This window comes from Bubalus bubalis, chromosome 17 (genome assembly GCF_019923935.1).
Source record: "Bubalus bubalis isolate 160015118507 breed Murrah chromosome 17, NDDB_SH_1, whole genome shotgun sequence".
Taxonomy (NCBI): Eukaryota; Metazoa; Chordata; class Mammalia; order Artiodactyla; family Bovidae; genus Bubalus; species Bubalus bubalis.
In genome coordinates, this window is record NC_059173.1 from 56914725 (window position 1) to 56927964 (window position 13240).

Below are 13240 nucleotides of genomic sequence, written 5' to 3' on the forward strand. Positions count from 1 at the left end.
AAGCTTGTTTTGTTTCATGAGTAAATTCATTTTCTATTTTATTCTCAAAGGGTCAGGCTTCTCCATGCAAACAACATTTTCTTCTGGAAAGTGAAGACATATTGATGAATATCCTTTTTTCTATTGTCACAATTAAAAAAAAAAAACAACAAAATCTCTGAACAGATGATACAGAACAAGTACCATGCCCATGCAGAAGATAGTGGCACAAAGAAAGAACTGGAATATTTGAGAAAAGGAAAAACAATGTAAAGAGCAGCACAGAATGAAATGCACTTGGTATGTAAACTACAGAGAAGAGGAAATTAAAGACAGAGGTAGAAATGCAGATATACGGAGAGAAGCCTAAATGCGGATGGGAAGAAGTTGCACCAGCAGCACTTCTGCTTCTGGTTAAGAGGCAAAAAGTTGCAAGATTGTCACTCCCATTGTTACACTGAGAAGTCAGATAAGTCACTAAATCAGAGGTTTTATTAAATGCAACAGAAAACCGAGGATATAAACAAACCAAAATGAAATGAAATCCAGATGATGAGGGACCTTTCATAGAGAAAGTCACGTCCAGGGCTGGTGTCACCGATAGCTGAGCAGCAGGAAAAATAAGATCTTCCATAGAAACCAGCTGAACTTGTCATGAACTTTTAATGAGCACATGTGACCTGGTATGAGAAATCGGAATCCCTAAGAGCCCTAGCCACAGCCTGAGTCTCACCCATCCACCTACTTTTTCCCATGGGACATATAATGCAGGAGGGTAGTCCAATGAAGGGCTGAGGAAAGAGAGCAGACAGAGGGACTTCCCTGGTGGTCCAGTGATTAAGACTTTGCCTCCCAATGCAGGGGATGCAGGTTTAATTCCTGGTCAGGCAGCTAAGATCCAACATGTCTTGCAGCCAAAGAGCCAAAACGTAAGACAGAAGGAATACTGTAACAAATCCAATAAAGGTTTTTAAAATGGTCCACATCAAAAAATCTTTAAAAAGAAAAAAGAGAGCGATTCAGTGCTAAAGTACACAGAACTTTCTCCAAGGCAAGGGTGGATTCCCCCACGTATTAGAATGAAGTTTGGCAAAGAAATAGAACAGTGAATTAAAGAAAAAAAAAATTGCTCCAGGAATCTAAGATTGGTTTAACATACAAAAATTAAGTATTTCACTACACTAACAGAATAAGAAAAACATTTCAGCATCTCAACACACACACCAAGAAAAAAAAAAATTGACTCAATCCAATACATTCATGATAAAAACTCACAGAAAATTATTGATAGAAGAGAAATTCCACAATCTGACCAAAAGGCATCTGTGAATAAACTACAGTTAAGATCACAGTTAATGGTGATTTATTAAGTTTGGAAACAAATTCCCTGGTGGCTGAGACAGTAAAGAATCCACCTGCAGTGCAGGAGATGCAGGTTCAATCCCTGGGTCAGGAAGATCCCTTGAAGAAGGGAATGGCTACCCATTCTAGTATTCTTGCCTGGAGAATTCAATGGACAGGGGAGGCTGGAGGGCTACAGTCCATGGGGTGGCAAAGAGTCAGACACAACTGAGCGACTAATAGTTTAAGACAATATCATACTTAATGGTGATTTATTAAACACTTTCCCCTTAAGTCTGGGAACAAAACCAGGATTTCCACTGTTACCACCTCTATCAATACTGTACTAAATGTCTTAACTAGTTAGCACAACAGAGAAAGATAAAACGCACAATGACTGGAAAGGGAAACACCAATCTTTCATTATTCACAGATAACATGACTGTGTGTTTTACGAAACTCTATAGAATCCATGAAAAAAATCCTTTAGAATATGTGAATTTCACAAGGCTGCAGCCTTGGATACAAGGTCAATACATAGGAATGATTATATCTCTACCTATTAGCAAATGACAATTAAAACTATACTTTTAAAATGATACCTTGTATCATTTTATCATAAAAGTCATAAACCTAGAAATAAGTCTAAAAATATTATGTCTTGTATACTGAGCACAAATATATTGCTGATACAAGTTTAAAGTCCTAAATAAATGGAATGATATCCATACCATAGTTATAGATCAATAGACTCAATATTTTTAAGATGTCCATTTCTCCCCCACTTCCCTGTTGGCTCAGACTGTAAAGAATCCGCCTGTAATGCAGGAGACCTGGGTTCAATCCCTGGGTTGGGAAGATCCCCGGAGAAGGAAATGGCAACCCACTCCAGTATTTTTGCCAGGAGAATCCTACAGACAGTGAAGCCTGGCAGGCTACAGTCCATTGGGTCACAAAGTGTCAAACATGACTAAGTGACTAACACTTTTCCATTTCTCCAAACTGATCTATGTATTCAATACAATTCAAATAAAAATCTCAAAAGGTGTTTTAATGCAAGTGACAAGCTGTAATAAAATTTACACGGAAAGATAAAAGGCTTTCGAATTGACAAAAACAACAACTTCAATAAAAACAACAAGCTGGTAATGATAAAGAATTTAAATTACCAGATTTCAGGACTTACTACGAAGCAACAATAATCATGTCATTGGCATACAGCTAGACAAATAGATCAATGGAACAGAACAGAGCATCCAGAAACAGACCCACATATATTAGTAGACACTGACTTTCCAGTCAAGGCACCAACTAAATTCAGTGGAGAAAAAAGCATCTTTAATAAATGCTGAAATAACTAGGTATCTACATAGGAGAAAATAACTTTAATCCTTACCTTATTCCTATTTATTACAAAAAATAATTTGTGATGAAGCTTAAACCTATTATAAATGTAAAGGCTAGAACTATAAAATATTTCGGAGGAAAACACTGGAGAATAGTCTCCTGGCCTGAGGTTAGGGAGATTTCTTAGGGCAGGATACTTACTATAAATAAAAATATTGAAAAAGCAGACTTAATAAGGATTTTAAATTTCTGATGAAAAAATACATCAAGGAAATTATTAGGCAGGACAAAGACTAACAAAAAAACTGTAACACATATTCAACAAAAACACCTGTATCCACAAAATATGAAGAATTTTTAAAAATCAACAATAAAAAGAAAACCACCTTTTTTTTTTTTTACATAGGCAAAAGACTTGAACAGAAAGTTCGTGCTTTTTAAAAAAAAAGATGAGTGGCCAATAAGCATAGGAAAAGGTGCTCAGCATAATTAGTCATCAGGAAAATGAAAATTAAGGCCACAATGAGCTACCACTTCATTCCACTAGAATGCTATGTGAAAGATTGACAGCACCATTGTTGGTAATTAGTAATTACTCTCATGCATTACTAAGAGTAGGAGAATAAAATTGCAAATAATTCTGAAAAGTAGTTTCTAGACAAGTTAAACATGTACCTGACCCACAATATAACTATTATGCTCCTCAGTATTTACCTCTAAAAATAAAAGCCCACGTTCATGCAAATACTTGCACCCAAATGTTCATCGTCATTGTTATTAAAAAGCTGGAAGCAAATAAATGTCTATCAATATGAGAATGAATAAATAAATTGTGGCATATCACTACAATAGAATATCATTCAGTTAGCAACTCACTGAGGAACATGAATGAATCTCAAAAACATGCTGAGCAAAAAACACCAGATACAAGAGACCACATACTATGTGATTTCATTCACAAACATTTTAACAAGCAAAACAAATCTATGTTGGTAGATACGGGAAAGGGATTGCCTCAGGATCAGGGAGGTGGTGGTAGCTAACTGCAGAAGGACGCAAGGGAAGCCTGTGGAATGAGTTTTGCATCTTGCCTTGAGTAAAGGCCACATGGTCATCTGCATTGTCAAACTCACCAAACTGAATGCTTAAGGTCTGTCCATTTTACTATGTGTAAATTGCACTTCAGTGAAATATAAATATGCTCTTTGTAAATATAATCCACTTATCAACAGGCAGAAAGGAAGAAAAAGTATTTATTAATGATGGCAACATGTTGGAACGCTTACTTTCATAAGGAATAGGTAACTCCTCTTGTGAACTCTGCCAAACTTAAGGGGAAGGCCGTCCCTGCTGGTCCAGTGATTAAGAATCTGCCTTCCAGAGCAGGGGGTGCAGGTTCAATCTCTGGTCAGGGAGCGAAGATCCCACATGCCACGGGGCAGCTAAGTCTCTGTGCTGCAAGTACTGAGCCTGGGTGCCACAAATAAGACCCAACATAACCAAAAGTAAATTAATTAATAATTATTTTAAATCACTAAAAAAAAATGAAACAAAACATAAAGGTGAGTATTCCAAAAGGCCAAGGCTGAGTGAATGAAGAGGTTGAGAAGACCACATAGCACCCATAAAAGAAAAGGAAAGAACAAGGCTAGGGCGACAAAAGCAAAAGCTGAGACACAAATCTGCTGCTACTGCTAAGTCGCTTCAGTCGTGTCCGACTCTGTGAGACCCCATGGACGGCAGCCCACCAGGCTCCCCCATCCCTGGGATTCTCCAGGCAAGAACACTGAAGTGGGTCGCCATTTCCTTCTCCAATGCATGAAAGTGAAGAGTGAAAGTGAAGTCGCTCAGTCGTGTCTGACTCTTAGCGACCCCATGGACTGCAGCCCACCCACTCCTCGGTCCATGGGATTTTCCAGGCAAGAGTACTGGAGTGGGGTGCCACTGCCTTCTCCGGAGACACAAATCTAGGCATTTCAAAACAAGCAATAGCGCTATTTTTTTTTTTCCATGAGCAGTAGCTTGTTACTCCATTAGAAGTTTTCCAGACATCTGCACTTAGTTATACGTACTTAAGTGCTTAAAATGTTTGGATATAAGTTTTTAATCCTGTATTTGAATACTGACTTTTTTCTCAATCAAATTTTAGGCTCCAAAATGAAGAATGCTTCTAAAGTTATCAGTTGAAGTAAAAAGTATCATATTGTGGGAGTGAAAAATGGTAGAAATCCTATCAACTATGTATGTTCCATAATGTAGCATGGAATCATCTACATCTTTCACTTGACCTACTTATATTTTCAGAATCCCAATTTGTTCACTTCTAAACTGGACATACTGATACTTCCCTCAAAGAAGTTTTATGGAGCTTAAGGAAGAAGCTAAAAACTAAACATAGCACTTGGTATATATTTAATGATCAATAATCTTAATTTTTTTTCTTACCCAGTGCACCATATCTTCCAGGTAGAGAAGGACAGCCACAAACTTTATCTCAATAAGTACAGTTAGACATAGAACTTGTAAGAAGCCAGTGGAGAAAATCAAGCCAAGTCAAAGTATATTAAATAGAAAATGGTTTTATTTTCGATTGAAAAACATAAAAACTGAACTGGATAATTCTGCCTAGGGAAGTGTACTAGAACTAAACTTATTTGTACATATAACACACAAAATACAATAAATTAGTATCCAATTTAGATAAGGTCATATTTTTTGAAAGGTACAAATAGGGAGTTGTCAGTGAAAGGTGATAAAAAAAAAAGTCTTAGGACACATGTCCTCACCTGAGACGTGTTCAGTGTCTCTTGAACATGGGACTTTGTTCTACAAGCTAAACATCTAGCAATCTAGAGAGAAAGCAAACATTTAGTAACTCTAGAGCTAAAGGAGTGAAGTCAATGGACCCTCCTGCAAAATACATTAGCAGTTTAAATTTCTACCATGGACAAAAACAGCTTTGTGACCTAATCAGGTGTTTATAGAAAGATGGAGGTCCTCAGCTGGGTATTAAAAGAACCTTGTTCAGTACTTTCCAAAACACTGTGTTGCTTGGGAGAAAAGGGAAAGAGGGAAAAGTTGAATGGTGATATTCTTTTCATTCATAAATTTCTCCTTCCTGAGTTTTGCTATAACATATGAAAGACCCAGATTCCCAGCTTGATTCCCTGGGGCTGAACACTGTAAATGATGTGCTAAAAACACTTTTGTCTGTCTTGTTTCAGTTTGCAGACTGCTAAAATAGAGCATACAACCAGTGTATACCCAGAAGACATCAACTTCACTGTTAGAGCTTAGGCTCTCATACTTTAGCCATGGGCTTCAATTTCAATCCTTAAGAGTGTTAGTGACTAAATCGTGTCTGATTCTTTTGGGACTCCATGGACTGTAGCCCGCCAGGCTCCTCTGTCTACAGGATTTTCCAGGCAAGACTCCTGGAGTGGGTTGCCATTTTCTTCTCCAGGGGATCTTCCCAACCCAGGGATTAAACCCACATATCCTGCACTGACAGGCAGATTTTTTTTTTTTTTTTTACTGCTAAGCCACCAAGGAAGCCCTAGATAATTTCCTTATGGTAAGGCAAATATCAAAAAGGTGACTCTAATTCTAATAATGAATCCACGTTCCCCCTTCCCTGAGCCCCTACCTGCCAAGCATTATCCATCCATCTGCTGCAGAGGGAGATTGATTGATATGAATGGGAAGGACGAAGGATGTGGCAGGAGAAAACAAGAGTCATTATGAATCAACAGACTCTTCTCATTCTTTACAATGACTGATTGCATTTCTGCTGAAGTTATTATGAGAGATAATCTTATGTTCAAAGAACCTAACAAGACCAAGTAGTTATTAATTATAACTACTTGGTCTTGTTAGGATAATAGCCACATCAAGGGCACAGATAAAATGTCATTATCTCTTTAAAAACTTCTAATAGTAATATGTATGTAAACAAACATGAGATTGTAAAGTAACAAGTCTATTTGACTGGTTAATTTCAAGCAATAATGAATTCAATAGAAAAAGACAAGGAATTTAGTTAGCTGACTCAATTAATTGATATTCAGCAAGTAAAGAACATCTCATTGTCCTGTCCTAATACGATGAGTGGTTTACTGGAATCAAATATTTAAACCAACTTTTAAATACATGCACATTATTTGTTGATTTTCCAAAATACATAGACATTCATAATCTCAGTTCATAGCCCTTAAAAGTACTATGATCTTAAAATATTTAGGGTCATCAGGTCAGATCAGTCACTCAGTCGTGTCTGACTCTTTGCGACCCCATGAATCGCAGCACGCCAGGCCTCCCTGTCCATCACCAACTCCCGGAGTTCATTGAGACTCACGTCCATCGAGTCAGAGATGCCATCCAGCCATCTCATCCTCTGTCGTCCCCTTCTCCTCCTGCCTCCAATCCCTCCCAGCATCAGAGTCTTTTCCAATGAGTCAACTCTTCGCATGAGATGGCTAAAGTACTGGAGTTTCAGCTTTAGCATCATTCCTTCCAAAGAAATCCCAGGGCTGATCTCCTTCAGAATGGACTGGTTGGATCTCCTTGCAGTCCAAGGGACTCTCAAGAGTCTTCTCCAACACCACAGTTCAAAAGCATCAACTCTTCGGCGCTCAGCCTTCTTCACAGTCCAACTCTCACATCCATACATGACCATAGGAAAAACCATAGCCTTGACTAGACGGACCTTTGTGGGCAAAGTAATGTCTCTGCTTTTCAATATGCTATCTAGGTTGGTCATAACTTTCCTTCCAAGGAGTAAGCCTCTTTTAATTTCATGGCTGCAGTCACCATCTGCAGTGATTTTGGAGCCCAGAAAAGTAAAGTCTGACACTGTTTCCACTGTTTCCCAATCTATTTCCCATGAAGTGGTGGGACCGGATGCCGTGATCTTCGTTTTCTGAATGTTGAGCTTTAAGCCAACTTTCTCACTCTCCACTTTCACTTTCATCAAGAGGTTTTTTAGTTCCTCTTCACTTTCTGCCATAAGGGTGGTGTCATCTGCATATCTGAGGTTATTGATATTTCTCCCGGCAATCTTGATTGCAGCTTGTGTTTCTTCCAGTCCAGCATTTCTCATGATGTACTCTGCATAGAAGTTAAATAAGCAGGGTGACAATATACAGCCTTGACGGACTCCTTTTCCTATTTGGAATCAGTCTGTTGTTCCATGTCCAGTTCTAGCTGTTGCTTCCTGAACTGCATACAGGTTTCTCAAGAGGCAGGTCAGGTGGTCTGGTATTCCCATCTCTTTCAGAATTTCCCACAGTTTATTGTGATCCACACAGTCAAAGGCTTTGGCATAGTCAATAAAGCAGAAATAGATGTTTTTCTGGAACTCTCTTCCTTTTTCCATGATCCAGCGGATGTTGGCAATTTGATCTCTGGTTCCTCTGCCTTTTCTAAAACCAGCTTGAACATCAGGCAGTTCACCGTCCACATATTGCTGAAGCCTGGCTTGGAGAATTTTGAGCATTACTTTACTAGCATGTGAGATGAGTGCAATTGTGCAGTAGTTTGAGCATTCTTTGGCATTGCCTTTCTTTGGGATTGAAATGAAAACTGACCTTTTCCAGTCCTGTGGCCACTGCTGAGTTTTCCAAATTTGCTGGAATATTGAGTATAGCACTTTCACAGCATCATCTTTCAGGATTTGGAATAGTTCAACTGGAATTCCATCACCTCCACTAGCTTTGTTCGTAGTGATGCTTTCTAAGGCCCACTTGAATTCACATTCCAGGATGTCTGGTCATCCTGACATTTAGGGTCATAAATGCCCCTAATCTAAACCATACTTTAAATTCACTTGCTACCTTCTCCAATTCTGTATTCACTTCCATAATAAAACAACAAAGAACAACAACAGAAACTTAAATAAGAAAAAGGGCCCCAGCTATTTAAAAGATGAAATAATGTCATCTGCAGCAACATGGATGGACCTAGATGCTATCATACTGAGTGAATTCAGACAGAGAAAGACAAATATCATATGATATCATTTATATGCAGAATCTAAAAAAAATGGTACAAATGAATTTTTATTTTTTTACAAAACAGAAATAGAGACACAGATGTGGAAAATAAACTTAAGTTATGGAGGAGAGGGGTGGAGGGATAAATTGGGAGACTGAGATTGTCATATATACACTACTGTGTATAAAATAGATAATAAAGACCTACTGTACAACACAAGAACTCTACTCAATACTCTGTAATGGCCTATACAGGGAAAGAAAACAAACTCAAAGAGTGTGTGTGTGTGTGTGTGTGTATATATATATATATATATATATAAAAAACAGACTCACTTTGTTGTACAGTAGAAACTAACAACATTTTGTATCAACTATGTGTGCATGCTAAGTCTCTTCAATCACGTCCAACTCTTTGCAACCCTATGGATGGAAGCCTGCCAGGCTCCTCGATCCATGCGATTTTCCAGGCAAGAATACTGGGGTGGGTTGCCATGCCCTCCTCCAGGAGATCTTCCTGACCCAGGGATCAAACCAGCATCTCTTATGTCTCCTGCATTGGCAGGTGGGTTTCACCACTATACTCCAATTAAAAAAAAAGAAGAAGAAAGGTGCCAGGATAAGGATTACACATACATGGAGACTATTAGCATATTAATGGACTGTGTTTCTATTTACACTTCCATCACTAGAACTAATTGTTAGTTATTTTAAGGAAGAAGTTATGCTTTAATTAACAGCATTTCATAAATGAAAGCTGGTTGCATTTCTTAAGTATGTTCAAATTTCACAAGTCTTATTTCACAGCAGGGATTCCAGTTCATTCAATACTTTTATGTGATAACACCTCTAGATCAAGGAAGAAAATCTCTAAAAGACTCTAATTAATAGGTTTCCAGATAAAAGCCAAAAAAAGCATACTTAATGAGTAAGCTAATTATCTATCCCTAGAGCATTAATATACATAACATTTTAAATGAGACAGAGTGAAGGGGCTAGAAACACCTTTGGTATTTAATATTTCTAACTCTGCTGTTCCTAAGGACTTAACCAGCCCAAGAACTCAACATTTTCATCTCTGTAGCATAGTGTTTCTATACCTCTGGCCCTTCCATATTCTTCACCCTGTCTACACCTTGGGACTTTGGGAGCACTGAATTTGATCATGTACTCAGAAAAAACATAAAATCCCAGAGTTTCCGCTCTACTTTCCCGTCACCCTGATCACATCCCTGCTCATTACTTCTCTGCACAATTGTGCCACCTCTTCCTACTTTTCATTTGAACCAAATCCCCCTTTTCCCCAATTTTATGCTTTTGTTCCCCCATTTCCCTCTCTCCTTGGCAGAAGACAAAAAAAAAAAAAAAAAAAAAAAGTCATGCTGTAGGCTTTGTGCGTAATCTTGGGCCCAGCTCTCCCAATCACAGTCTATTCCTTTTCCATGTCACTTCAAAAATCAAGGAAAGGGCATAGAAAGAGAAAAGAAAAGAACAAAACTTCAAAACAAAACCTTTTTAGTTGCCAGCTTTAACCCCAATGATTGTCTCTTAACATATTTTTATCTTTTTCTTTTGATCAGAAATAATAAATGTATGATTACTTAGAAAAACACAGTTAGTAAATGGGATAAAACTTTGGTTAATATTCCTTTCTTTGATTTTTACTATTTATGAGAAACACGAGACAGCAGCCAAAACAATAACTACAGCAATTAAGCTTGCAATTACTGCTCTGTAGCAGTTGTTCTTCCACATATTTTACATGTATTAACTTATTTAATCTCTACAACACTGCTCCCCCAGGTAAACAGAAACGAGGATCAACTCTCCCAGAGTCACAAAGCCAGTGAGCAGAACGGGAACCAGACAGTCTGCCTTGACAGCTCTACCTGACGGCCATCACTGTTTCTTTACCACACACGTGCTGTGCGTTTCACTGGGCATTTCTTCTGCATATTCAAAGACATGAACTTTTCTAGGTCGAAGATGAGTAGAAAGGCCTTCAAGACAGAATTTTTTTTTCTCTATGACATATCCCCACCATCTACCTATGCTATATACTTTGTGGTAAAGAACAAAAGACTCATGAGCAAGACAGAAATGCCTAGTGAGGGCAGAAATGAAAGCTGCACTTCCCCTCAACCATTTACGAGTGACTCTCCAAGCCCAGCAGCACCTGTCAGCTTCAAGCAGAATGCTCCCAGAACCTACTGGTCTACCTGCCTTCAAAGTGTTTCCTGACTTATATTTCATTGTGGATCATCAATACTCCCACGGCTCCCTACTTCCAAGCCTTGAAAACAGATAAACACTCATTCTCATAGGAAAGATTTAAAGAAAAGGGCTCCCGTTAAACCATCGCCTTCCTAATACCTACAGACGGCATTCTCTCCTGTCCTGAAATTTTCAGAGTGGCCTCCGGTGAGAGTGCCTGGGTACCTAATGGTCTCACTTGAACCCACTGATTCAAGAGGAGGAAAATTCAGGCCCTGTAGGAAAACTAGAGAACCTAGAACCTAGAACAAAAGACCATCAGGACCTGACATGACCTTCCTGTAAGGAGGCCAATTCTGCCTAGTGCTGACAGTTACTTCCTCCTCTGTTTACTTTGGTGCCACGAACAACATCAGAAGAATAGAGGGAGTTAGGGTTACACATAAAATAATAGATTGTGAAAGCAGAACACTATCAATCTCATTTTAGAATAATGGCAATATTAGAAAGTTTTGACGTATTATTTAATCTCTTCCATTTGCTTTCTGCCCACAATGTTACTTCTTCAACAACACTTAAAGCAGCAACAACAAAATATAAACTAACACATCAAGCCAGCCTCCCTGAAAAAGAAGAAAAAACTGTTCTGAAAGCTTTTGCTCCTAACCAATTGCCAGTGTGGCAGGAAGCCAAAAGAATTAAAAAAAAAAAAAAAATCCCAGCAAACCATAAACATAAGACAAGCATAAACACAGCACAAAGCACCTCTTTGAAAAATGCCAGTTATATCACAAATCCGACGGTTTGGAAAAGCCTATTTCTTCTCCCAAAGAAAGAAATTAAGTTCAAGTACTTACGGTGTCATGAGACTTATCCTTGACATCATAGACTGTTAGCTTTATTTTGGTCTCCTCATAGATGGGATACTCAGATGGGAATGTGACACCAGTCAGGAACAGTGGGTCTCTTGTTCCCTGTAACAGCAGAAGCAGACAACTTTGATTCAGTAAGGCAGCAACTGCAGCCCGTGGTGACACATGAGAATGCACAGAGTGTCTGGGTCTGTTTGTTTTTCTAGGAAATGATTCTATTAGAAGAGAGATCTGAATTGCCAAAGAATGCCCATGGGCAACAACATGGCCCAGGGCCCCAGAGTACTGATAGAGCTGTAGATAGTAAATGCCTTGCATCCTTGTCAGAGCTGCTAAGAATCTTGAAAAACAATTTATTTTCATTACATGCAGAACCATTGTTACGGTCAGCAGTCATTACATTTAGCATACATTTAATGGATATAACCTGTGACTTATGCAAATAACTTGAGATATTGACTGATCAAATTAAAATGAAGCTCTTTTCTCAACCACTTGTTAATCTTATGCTGTCCATTTATTTCCTTTCTGTAATGATTCAACTGAAAGCCACACTCTGATAGCATTCGTTTTTAGGTGTTCAGCTGTATTTTTTTTCCTCAGACTGATTTGAAAACTAATGAAAGAAACTAAATATGATGGATTTGGGGCTATGAAATTACTATCTCAGGATGCAGTGCACAGAGTATTTCCATGCCTCAGAATTCATTTTTAGAGAGCTGACATCCAACATTAAATTTTGCATCTATATTTAAATATGCACAGTGCTGAATATCATGGAGATGTTTGCTAGAGCTCTGTAAGCCTGTTGTTTATGGAAGTTTCTGGAAGCTGAAGTTTTCATTTATTCATTCATTCTTTCTTCCTTTTATTTAACTAATACTGCTTTTGGCTTGGCACAGTGTTAGATGCTGTGCAGAACACACATGAATAAAAAAATCAACAACAGCTATATATATTCAAATCAATGTGTCAACATACACAATTAATTTTAAATCGACAATATTTTTAAAATAATGAAGTTGGGATAATGCTTGAAAATAGTTTTCATATAAATGAACTATTTTCCAATTTTGGTTGTCTTCGAATGAAAAAGATTATTTTTGCTTATTCAACCACAACTTTAACTACAAATGTAACAACTACAAATGATACCAGCATTGCAACCAAAAGTTTCCCAAGGACAGATTCAGGGCTACGTGTAAGATCTGGTCATTCCCATTGGTGAAATGTGTGGAGTTTTGTCTGAATCATCTATTCCACCAACGGCAATTAGCAAGCCTGGTCTGGAGTAGACGACTTAAACTCCTACAGAGAAACTCCACCTTCAAAATAGACAGGACTCCCAAGCCTAAGAAAAGTGAAGCTTGGAGTTTAGAGGACACTTTCTTTAATGCCAGAGACTAAGTAGCCCTCATTCAGTAAGGCTGTGAAATATGTGTGATGAGAACAAAATAATCAAAAGGGAAACACTTCCTCTTTTGAATCTGATCCAAC

At 38.2% G+C, this 13240-nt stretch overlaps 1 protein-coding gene across 6 annotated transcripts in view; it reads right to left on the reverse strand.

Moving 5' to 3' along the window:
* The window catches only part of INPP4B (inositol polyphosphate-4-phosphatase type II B), a 458048-nt gene that overhangs the window by 381680 nt on the left and 63128 nt on the right, over window positions 1–13240 (reverse strand). For 5 of the 6 annotated variants that reach the window (XM_025267085.3, XM_006053797.4, XM_025267083.3 and 2 more), the window contains exon 5: window positions 11729–11845. In XM_025267085.3, the coding sequence (XP_025122870.3) occupies window positions 11729–11845 (117 nt within the window). Of the gene's footprint in view, window positions 1–11728; window positions 11846–13240 lie in introns of those variants that run through there. The other variant, XM_025267089.3, reaches the window with a different exon arrangement.